A 10434-nucleotide genomic window follows, 5' to 3' on the forward strand; every position below is an offset into this window, starting at 1 on the left:
AGTGTTTTTTTCTTTTCCTTTTGCTTCACCACTATCCCCGGCCCTACCTCCGTCCTGAACCCACAACGATACGCATCCATATTATTGCCCTGAATCATCACCCCTGTATTTTCTTCTCATCACTCCCCACATCTTTCCCCCCCTTCCCCCGCACAAGCCTAATAAACGACGCCCGCGCCCCACCAGCCTCGTCTCTTCCCAGCTACAACCAACCATGTCCACCACAAGCTGACCGCCAACCCTTCGGATGTCTTCCATCCGGAGGCACGCGCCCACCCCCCGCCAGTCCCGAAATGCGCATCCTCTCCTTCATCGAAGACGGCGGGACACCATCCGCACACGAGCTCTCGGCGCTCTTTGACGCCCTGGCGCCCATCACCCCACAGGACCTGGAAGGGGATTGGTCCGGCGGTGATTTCCACGACAGCGACACCAACTCCAAGGAGGAGCCGCCGCCCGTGCATCCGTGCCACGCCATGCTGGAGAACTACCGCTGGGCCGGCATGGTGGTGAGGGGGGCCGAGGACGTGTTGCCCGTCATGAGCTGGACCGACGATGGCCAGAGGGTGCACAGCACCTATTGGGGTGGGGGGCAGGTATGTTGTTCTCCTTTTCACTGTCCGTTATGGCCATGATGATGTTGCTGTTGTGGCTGCTTCGGTCGTGCTGCCTCTCTCTTGTACGCCATCTACGCGAGTGGCAGTCCCTACTTCCTTTCTTTTCTTCTTTTTTGCGTCTTTCTTCTCCTGGTGTTTCACCTTCACAGTGATTCCGATTCCTACTGTACCGTGCCGTCATCACCGTAGTGACCAGAGCACACTTCTACAGCTCCGCGAACTCAAGCACCGTGGTGTCGTCTCGGCCAGCCTCATTTTCGATTGCTACCCCATCATCGATCATTTCCGCCGCGTCTCGGACAACACGCTCATGGCCCTGCTCGACGCCAAGGACAAGCACTTGAAGGATGCGGGGCCGTATTTCTTCTGGATCAGGAAGTAGGGAAGGAAAACGGCACGGTGAGCGGGCGGAGGAGGGAAAAGGAGAGCTGTCCTTGGAAGAACAGTTGCAGAGGCCAGTCGGACGCGAGGAAAGAGGGGAAGAAGAGAATGTTTGAAAGGGGTCAAGAGAGCGTCATAATGAGGAGGAGGCGGCGGGGAAGGCTGTTCAGAGTGACGGAGACACCATTCGCTTTTCAACTTCGGACAATGCCATGTCTGTTGCGGACGCAAGTGGAGAAGCCGCCGACATGAATGCAGCGCGTTGTCATCATTTTCCTGGCGCTATAGAGTAATGGATTTGTAAGTTCCCTTGGGTCCAATCAGCTTATCGGTTCCTACTTCTGTTTGCATTTCGAATTCATCGTTAATCCAACCAGATTTTGAACTTCTTTTCTTCGTCACATCCTGTGAGGTCGTCCGAGTCTACTCCGATATAGGTTGACTCCATTATTGCCCGAGTCATTTCGAAACGCAAGGCCCCCAAACGGTAAAAATGGTTGTCTTCCTCCGCTGGCTGCAGTATGATGCCAACACCTTGGCAGGGAGCGTCGAACTCGTCGACGGCACCTTGACTGCCGTCCTCGGCCTCATCCGCGTCCTCGGGTTCGATCACTGACCCGTCGTGCTCGATCTTGTGACCCTCCTCTTCGTTCTCTTCAGTCTCGTCACTTCCGTCATACTCGCCGTCCTCGTCGTCTTCGTCGTACTCGCCTTCCCAGTCACTCTCATTTTTCTCCACGGTGGCAGCGAGGATCATGAAGTAGACGACGGCGCCGTGAGGGATGACGAAATCCGGAAAGACCTCGACCCGACACCGATCCTCGGCCGCTCCGGGAATATCGAGCCGATAATCCTCCCTCAACGCGTCATACACGCACCTCGCGCGGCCGACATGTCCATACAACGCAATCGAGTTCGACGCCAACCGCGGATGCTGGTCCATCAAATTCTCTCCTTCCTCCCCACTCCCCACCACGGACGGCGCGCCGCCTTCCTCCTCCTTTTCCTCCTCCCCAACCGTCCCCAGCCTCGACGGCTGCACGCCAGTCACCTTCTTCTTCTTCTTCTCCTCCTTCTCCCGCCCCTCCTTCCCCCTCGCCGCCGCCACCTCGCGCATCCGCTCATCCCACGCCCCAAACTGCTCCCCCCACGTCCCAAACGCTTCGCCCTCTCCCTCCTCCTCGTCCGCCAGCCCGCGGAACCCGTCGGCCAGCTCGAACGCGACGGGGCTCGCCCCGTCGTGCGCCACCACCGTGTACGACCGCCGCCCGGGCAGCCGGTCCGCGACCTCGACGGCGCTGGCCGCCGCGTCGACGACGGCCATCCACGACCACGACGGGAAGTCGGCCGCCGGCGCCGCTTCGCCGTGGTGCGATGTCGGCGTCGGCGTCGGCGTCGGCGTCGTCGTCACAGCAGCAGCACCATTACCACCATTACCACCAGCACCACCACCAGCACCACCAGCGGCAGCGGTAGCGGCGCCGCATCGTGAAGACGATGACAACATCTCCGGCGTCGGCTTCGGCGTCTCGACCAGCCGCCACGCCAGCTGCTCCTCGAGCCCGCGGCGCCACAGCCCCGCGGCGTAGGCCTCGCGCAGCATGCCGGCGCCGCCGTCGCGCAGCGGCTTGGCGACGCCCCACACGGCGACGGCGCGGTCCGACGCGCGGGTGAGGGCGCAGCGCGTGTAGCTGGCCACGGCGGAGGCCCAGAAGCGCTCGAGGGAGAGGGAGGAGCCGGAGTTCATTGGCGCCGCCGCGAGGGAAGAAGGTTGTTGGGAGTGGGATGATTGGTGGGAGGATGTTGGGCCTGTTTGTTGTTGGAGCAGGAGCGCGCGCCAGTGGCGGTCGGAGACGGCGGGGGCGTCGAGGGGAGGGGGGAGGCCGTGGGGGAAGGTCTCGCAGGCGGAGAGGGTGGCGCAGTCCCAGAAGAGTTGGTGGCGGGTGAAGTGGAGGAGGCGCGGGGAGAGGAGGCGTTCTGTGGGGGTGGTCAGTTGGGTGAGTGGGTGAGTTGTGAGTTGGGTGGATTGGTCAGAGAGAGAGAGAGAGAGAGAGAGAGAGAGAGAGAGAGAGAGAGCACCACATACCTTGAAACACCCACGCCCGCTTATACAACGGCGTCCCCAGCAACTCCCTCTGCCACATATCCCCGCTCACGACCCGCCACGTCCCCCCCTTCCGGCCGCCAAACACCGACGCCGCCCCCTCCCCCTCCACCCTATACGTCCCCGGCACCACCACCGCCTCCCGTCCCCCCTCCTCCTCCCCCACCCCCCCACCGCGAAACAGCCCTCCCCCCGCATCCCCCGCATCCACCGCCGCGATGTTGCACCACGACCCGCGATACACATCATGCATGCACGGCGCCTCGCGGCGCCAATCGGCGTCCTCGAGCGCGCGCTCGCCCGCATCCGCCGGCGCCGCCTCCACCCCTTCCACCCAGTGCTGCACGATGCACAGCGAGTCGATCCACAGGTACCGCGCGCCCAGCCGCCGGCACGTCTCGATGGCGTGGGCGAAGTTGGTGTTGTGCAGGTCTGCGAGGGGGATGCCGTCGCGGAGGAAGCGGGCGATGTTGTGGCCGCGGAGGCGGAGGAAGGTCGGGGTGGGGCCCCAGCAGTGGGAGAGGGTGCAGTAGGGGGGTGGGGGTGGGGGTGGTGGTGCAGACGGGTGGGTGGAGCAGGAGGGGGTGGAGGAGGTGGTGGAAGAGGTGGAAGAAGCGAAGGCCGGGTGGGATGCGGTTTCGATGAGGCCGATGCGGGAGGGGTAGGCGGGGTGTTGGACGTCGAGGAGGCGGGTCGGGACGAAGTGGCGAGAGGAGCTGCTGCTGCTGCTGCTGCCCGAGGCCGACGCGCGTCTGGCGCAGCGCGGGTGCGTCGTCAGGCAGGTGTGCATCCAGCGGGCGACTTGCGCCCAGGATTGCGGCGAGTTGGTGCTCGGCCCGAGGGTGGCGGGAGAGGCGAGGGCTGTGAGGTCTGGATTTTGGTGGGCGGGGGGAAAAGAGGTGTGAGTATGGATGGTACTGTGCCCTTTTCTTCTCCTTCTTCTTCTTTTTTCTTTCTCTCCCCTCCCGGGTTTTCGGGGTCATGGCTCACCGTTGTCTGGGAACATGTAAAACTCCCTCTCCGGTGGGAATTCTTCGCGGACGTGGTCGTCTCGTGTTGCGAATTTGATGGGCCGGCATGGTCGGAAGGTGATGACGACCGGGTCTTGGGTTTCCCGGATGGATGCTGGCCTGGTGATGCTCCACCGATAGAGCGGCTCGTCGAAAGGCTCGGCCGCTGAGCTCACGTCGGCATGAAGAGCCCGGCAAAAGGTGCACGGCTCTTGTGCAAGAGCGCTCGTCTCAAGGTCTCGGAAGGTCTTGTGATGGTAGGCCCATCTTTGCGTCGACTCGAGGACGGACTCTCTACAGTACTTGCAGAACATCTCGCGGGCTACGGGGGCCAAGCTAATGGTGCTAGAAACGCTTCTTGGACGGTTCCTCCGCCATCAATTTAAAAACGTAAGTTAGGTGGAGTAGTCACGCGGAGACTGGCGGCACACGGACCTTTAAAGGCTGACTATATAAGACTCAGCCGCATTGGGGGCCGAAACGGTGGGGGCCGAAGACAGAATTAGGTATGCCCTTCAACACGCAACAGTCACGTCGGGCGCTCAGAAAATACTGGTCCCTTGCCTGGCAAGCTTCATCTTGCCGTGCCCAAGCTGCACGCGTGGAGCCACACGCCCTTTCGGCGGCGCTCTTTTCCCCTCGTCCCTGGCCCCCATCTGCGCCATCGTCTTCGACCTCGGAGGCATCGCATACCTCAAGTCCCCGCGGGTCCAGACAAGCAGCTCGTTGTAGTTTTCCGTGACGTACAAGAAAAACGACTCGTGGTAGGGCAACACGAGCTGGTCTTCCGAGTTGTCCACCGTCAAGAAGCCGGCCGTTGCCTTGAGGACCTCCTGCACCGAGTATGGCTGCGAGCCTCGAGCGCCGTCTCGCGGGACGACCCTATGCAGTTCGCGCTCCAGGTCTCTGAACGGCCTGCCGTTGTAGTGGTTGGCCGCGGCCGAGATGGCCGTCAGCCCCAGCCGGCTCTGTGGCTGGGCTTGACCCGCAATCCGCTTGATGGCGGCATCGAACATGGCGACGCGGTTCCCGGGCAGGCGGTCGCCGACCGTGAGCACCGCGTCGACCGAGTGGGCGGTGCGGATGGCGTCGAGGCGCAGTTTGATGAAGCTGATGTTGTTGAAGGCGTCGTTGGCGATGGAGTTGACCAGGCTCTGGATCACCTTGGGTCCGCCGCGGTTGACGAGCGTGCGCCCGAGCGCGGAGCGAGGTGGCTTGTTCTCGTTGCTTGTGTCCAGGCCGAGGTCGCCGTGCTCGGCTTCGAGGCTCCATGAAGCGAACTCTGCGGCAAGCTCGCCGGTGATGGAGAGGTCGACCTCGAGGTGCGAGTACGGTTCATAGAGCTCGGCCGCTCCTGCTCCGCTGTGTTCATGTCCAAGTCAGTCGGCAATCGAGTTTGATGCAAGGGGCTGTCTGGCTTACCAAATCCCGCAGCCTTCACCCCGCAACCTGCATGCTTCGCAGATGATATAATCTTCCTCGGCGCCACGCAACAAACACTGCTTGCACTTCCAGTAAACGGTGATGCCGTAGCTGGGGCATTGCTCGCCCTCGGAGTTTACGGCATCGCACCAGACCGACAGCTGGGATCGCTGGAAAGCGATGCGTGAAGTGACGAAGATTTTCAGGCCATGGCGTCGAAGTCTCGCGAACTCATCCTCGAAGAACAGCTCGATGGCATCGCCGCATCGGTCAAAGTCGTCGACGATCAGAAAAGCGTGGCTGAGGCTCAGCAAACGAGCGTACAAGGCTTTCCGCAGGAGCTTGATGCGACGAGAGAAGCGGTCCCCGCGCCCGCACGCCGCCACGTATGCGCCGTAGATGCCATCCGACACTCGAGAGGTCTCGCCCGAATTCCTCCGGAACTGGCGGCAGAGACTCGACAGTACGCTCTCCACAAATGCGGCTGCGTCTTCACCGTCGTTGTAGACGTCAGCCACGACGAAAACTGAAGCAACTCCGACATCAGGCACACGCGCGAACCGGTCCCTGATGTTGTTGAAGGCCAGTGCCGCTAGCGTAGTCTGGAGACGGAATTAGCAAAGGATCCTGCCGTCGACGGAGCATTGCGAACTGCACAGTCCCTACCTTACCCGACCCGGGCCCGCCCACACACCGCAGGTGCCATGTTCGATCCTTCTTGACCCAGCAGTCGAATTCCTCGGTGTCGAAATACCAGCTGAGCGCTGGTTCGTAGAGGTCGACGGGCAGGGCGGCCGACTCACTGAATGCGGCGTGCATCTTCGGAGAATGCATATGCGCTGCCGTCGTGCCGTTGCTGGGACGGGATTTGAAGTGCAAATCAATGACCGTGCTCGTGACATGGGCTATAAATAGATCAGGTGCGCCATGGGGTGTCTCTAGGCCCCCCCACATACCCGTTATAGGCAAGTGTTGGTTTTGTTTTTTGCTGCTTCCCCTGCGTCACAGCAATTTCCACACTGCGAGGCCGCAATCCACATCCACATGACTGAACAAAGCGCAAAACGCACGAGCATCGGAGCCTTTCGATGGATCAAGCCTTTGTATCGACGGCCTTGGCGTAAGCAGAGCAGGGGAGAGCTCGGTCCTACCGGCTGGTATCAACCGAGCTTGGGGGCCGTTCCGCCCGCGTCTCCGCCCCCAAGTTCCCGCTTTCGCCCCAGTCATGCAGAGTTGGTGGACGCGCAGTCTGGACTTGAATAGGCTGCAAAGGCCGGTGTGGCGCTGCACACTCGATGCTGTGGGCATGGTGCATCGCCTCCCGCTCTTCTGATAGGCCCGTCTCCAATTAAAGACCATACCGCCTCGCCCCAACACCATGGCTGGTGCCTTGGGTGGTGCAACTGCACAACTCTTAGCTCTCAAGCCACAGGCTGGGGCGCGCTCCAGGGCGCACTTACCGCAAGCCTCAGTGTAAAAGGTTGCTTGCCCCCGACGCATAGCTAGCCTCATCAACTCGCTCATCTCGGACAGGACAGCCATGAAGTCTCTTGCATCCGCCGTGGCCTTGCCGTGCCTCTTCCTCGGTGCTTTGGCGAAACCGACTCCCCGTCCGGCCCCAGCGGAGGTCATTCCCACCAACGATGACGCATCAGACGCGCAGTGGGACATCTGCGGCAGGATCGTCACTGCGGCAAATGGTAAGTGCAGGAGGGTGCAAAGACACAGGCAGCTCAGCTGACGCCACTGCAGAGGGCCAATATGTTTTCTACGCCCGAGACGCCATCCGGTGTTTGACCAGCGTGCCCTTCAACGCGGCCGTGGCCAGTCGGTTCATCGAGTACTACAACACCACGATCCAGTTCCACAGCACATTAGCATACCTGAAGGACCCTCCGGAAGGCTACCAGCAGCCGGCCATAGACGTCGTGGCCGGTCTGCAGCAGATCCAACAGAACATCGACAGCGGCAAGTACAAAAACCAGTATGCCTTCGAAGCCGAGATGCAGGCGCTCGTGTACTCGATGCACGACATGCACGTCGATCTCAACTCTGGAGTCCTCGCCGCCTTCTCGTTTGCAAGCCCTTACTACATCACCGCTGCGTCGGTCGACGGCAAGGCCGACCCGCAGATCTATCTCTGGGGTAAGTTCTCCGCCTGACAAGATGCGGCTCACGCTAACAACTGGCCAGATGACGTTTGGGAGCGCCAACCGGGGGGCACCGAGCCTGGTGCAATCGCCACAATCAACGGACGGGACGTGATCGAAGTGTTGACCGAGTTCGCCGCACTCAACTCGCAAGGAACGCTGGAGCCCAACGCGGACTGGAACCAGCTCTTCTCCAACCCCGCCCAGGACATCCAGGGTACGTTGAACGTCTTCAGCGGCGGTGCAACATTCTATCCTGGCGACGAGCTCGAGTTCGTGTTCAAGAACGGCAGCAACATCACGACGAACTGGCTTGCCATATACAACAGCGTGGATGACACGGGCCCGCTGACTACGGGTGGCGATTTCTACAACTACTTCGTCCTCGGACAATACCCCCAGGCCTACTACGACGAGCTCGAGGCGGCACAGAATGCCACTTCGGCCAACGACACCACCTCGGATTCCAACACGGACGACTCGTCTTCGGACGACACCAGCTCTGATGACACGTCCTCATCCGACTCGCCCGAAAACACGTCCTGGAACTTCGAGAGCTACGGGGCCTATCCCGACAACCCGGACATTGTGCAGCCGGACCTGTCGATCGCGGGCGGCGGCGTTGTCACGGGCTACTTCTTCAACGAGTCGTCGACGGCGGTGCTCAGCATCCCCACGTTCGACCAGTACGGCGACAACATCGGCAACTTCGACACGACCGTGGGCGACTTCGTGGCCAACGCCACGGCCCGCAACCTCACGCGGTGCGTCATCGACCTGCAGCAGAACTCGGGCGGGCTCACGCTGCTGGCCTTCATCACCTTCGCGTGGTTCTTCCCGCAGACGACGCCGTTCCACGGCAGCCGGCGGCGGTCGTTCGGGCTGGCCAACTCGCTCGGCCAGTTCACCACCGACTTCTGGAGCTCGCTGCAGCCGGGCACGACCGACTACGACGACTGGTACGACAGCCTGGCGTCGGACGAGTGGGTGGTGACGGACCGGCTCAACGCCGACACGGGCGAGAACTTCACCTCCTGGGCCGACTTCTACGGCCCGCGCGCCTACCACGGCGACGACTTCTCGCTGACGGAGCAGTACAACCTGTCCAGCCCCGTCTTCGCCGACACGGCCTTCAACGGCTGGTACCTCGACCCGGAGCAGTGGGGCGAAGCCCCCTGGCGGCCCGACCAGATCGTGCTCCTCACCGACGGCACCTGCTCCTCGACCTGCGCCCTCTTCGTCGAGCTCATGACCAGCCAGATCGGCGTGCGCACCATCGCCGTCGGCGGCCGCCCCGGCCAAGGGCCCATGCAAGCCGCCGCCGGCAGCCGCGGCGCCCTGCTCTACACGGCCAGCGACATCGACGTCGACATCGACTGGGTCAACGGCCGCATGGACCTCAACGACAACCCGTCCAACGAGTCCGCCTACGCGAACCTGCGCCCCCTGCGCGAGCGCGACTCGGGCATGTGGGTGTCGTACGCCGGCGTCAACCTGCGCGACCAGATCCGCGAGGCCGACACCACGCCGCTGCAGTTCAAGTACGAAGCCGCCCACTGCCGCCTCTACTACACGCTCGACAACGTGTGGAACCTCACGCGTCTCTGGCACGACGCCACCGCCGCCACCTTTGACGATTCCACCGCCCTCTGCGTCGCCAACTCGACCGGCTACGCCTCCACCAGCTCCGTCTCCACCGCCGCCCCGCCCCCCACCCTCAACCTCACCGTCCCCACCATCAACGACGCCTTCCTCTCCAACACGGCCACCTACGTCCTCGAGCAAGGCTTAAACTCGTCCTCCGACGCCGGCAACCACGACCTCGTCGCCGGCACCGCCCGCGTCTCGTCCTCGTCCATGCAGCTCTGCACCTCGGCCGGCAAGTGCCCGACCGGCCTCACCGGCACGTGCCAGGACGTCAAGATCCAGTGCCCCGGCGCGACCGAAGCCGTCGTCCGCAGCGTGTGCATGACGCGGTGCTCGAGCGTCAACGGCGACGCCGACTGCAGCGCGCAGGGGACGGGGTGCACGGGGCTGGATTCGGGCAGGAAGGAGGACCAGGTGAGCTCGACGAGCGCGAGTGGCGGGAGCGGAGGGGGCAGTTTGGCGAAGCAGTTCAATCGGAATGTCGGGAGGGGGTATTGCAAGCCGAAGATCACGCCGGTGAAGGGGGCGGGCGTCGTCAAGGCGTTGGCGTGTCCGAAGTGAGTGGGCGTTCTTTCCTCTTGTTTTTTTTTTCGATTTCGACTTTCGCCATGTAGATATTTTATGAATGGGATGAATTTGTATGTCATGTAACGCTGTGTGTTGATGGGCATTCGTCCGAGCTGCGTGGTTTCTCTCGTCGCTTCCTGGCTGACTGTGGACTGGCCGGCGTTGACTCGTGAAGCTTCTTCGAATATTCCCACACCTCGTCTGAAAACGACTGTCAGTAAACCCTGAGCGTGCTGTGATATGCCAGGTTGCTTGGGCTTTGATGGAGATCCGATGGCGAAGATTCCGACCCTGTGTTCGGGCGAGCACAGAAGGGTCTCTGGAAGAGTCCGGAGCAGCGTTCGCCATTCTTGCAACCAACGCGTCGTGACGTAAAGCAAAGTTTGGCAGCGTGGGAAATTCGATCGCACTAGAACCCTATGCACGTAGAGTCCTGTCGGATTCGACTCAACAGCTGTGGTGCTGGCCAAACTCGCACTTTTCGGTAGAGAAATATGTCATTCGACACTAGGTAAGCCCGCCAAACTTGAAGATAA

General features: G+C 61.8%; 3 protein-coding genes across 3 annotated transcripts; 2 read left to right on the forward strand and 1 right to left on the reverse strand.

Moving 5' to 3' along the window:
- Nucleotides 1-293: 293 nt before the first annotated feature.
- BKCO1_6100048 (transcription factor cmr1 protein) lies at nt 294-999 on the forward strand (the record flags this gene model as incomplete). Its single annotated transcript, XM_020278016.1, has 2 exons — nt 294-596; nt 829-999. 2 exons carry the CDS (start codon nt 294-296, stop codon nt 997-999), a joined length of 474 nt encoding a protein of 157 aa, XP_020126636.1.
- A 363-nt stretch (nt 1000-1362) lies between these two features.
- On the reverse strand, nt 1363-6488 carry BKCO1_6100049 (heterokaryon incompatibility protein; the record flags this gene model as incomplete). The annotated part of the gene is made up of 6 exons (XM_020278017.1): nt 1363-2975; nt 3085-3972; nt 4093-4434; nt 4666-5474; nt 5535-6136; nt 6201-6488. 6 exons carry the CDS (start codon nt 6486-6488, stop codon nt 1363-1365), a joined length of 4542 nt encoding a protein of 1513 aa, XP_020126637.1.
- A 586-nt stretch (nt 6489-7074) lies between these two features.
- Nucleotides 7075-9892, forward strand: BKCO1_6100050 (peptidase s41 family protein; the record flags this gene model as incomplete). The annotated part of the gene is made up of 3 exons (XM_020278019.1): nt 7075-7234; nt 7287-7679; nt 7728-9892. The coding sequence occupies 3 exons, from the start codon at nt 7075-7077 to the stop codon at nt 9890-9892; spliced, it is 2718 nt and encodes a 905-aa protein (XP_020126661.1).
- Nucleotides 9893-10434: the final 542 nt, after the last annotated feature.

This window comes from Diplodia corticola (assembly GCF_001883845.1).
Source record: "Diplodia corticola strain CBS 112549 chromosome Unknown scaffold61, whole genome shotgun sequence".
Taxonomy (NCBI): Eukaryota; Fungi; Ascomycota; class Dothideomycetes; order Botryosphaeriales; family Botryosphaeriaceae; genus Diplodia; species Diplodia corticola.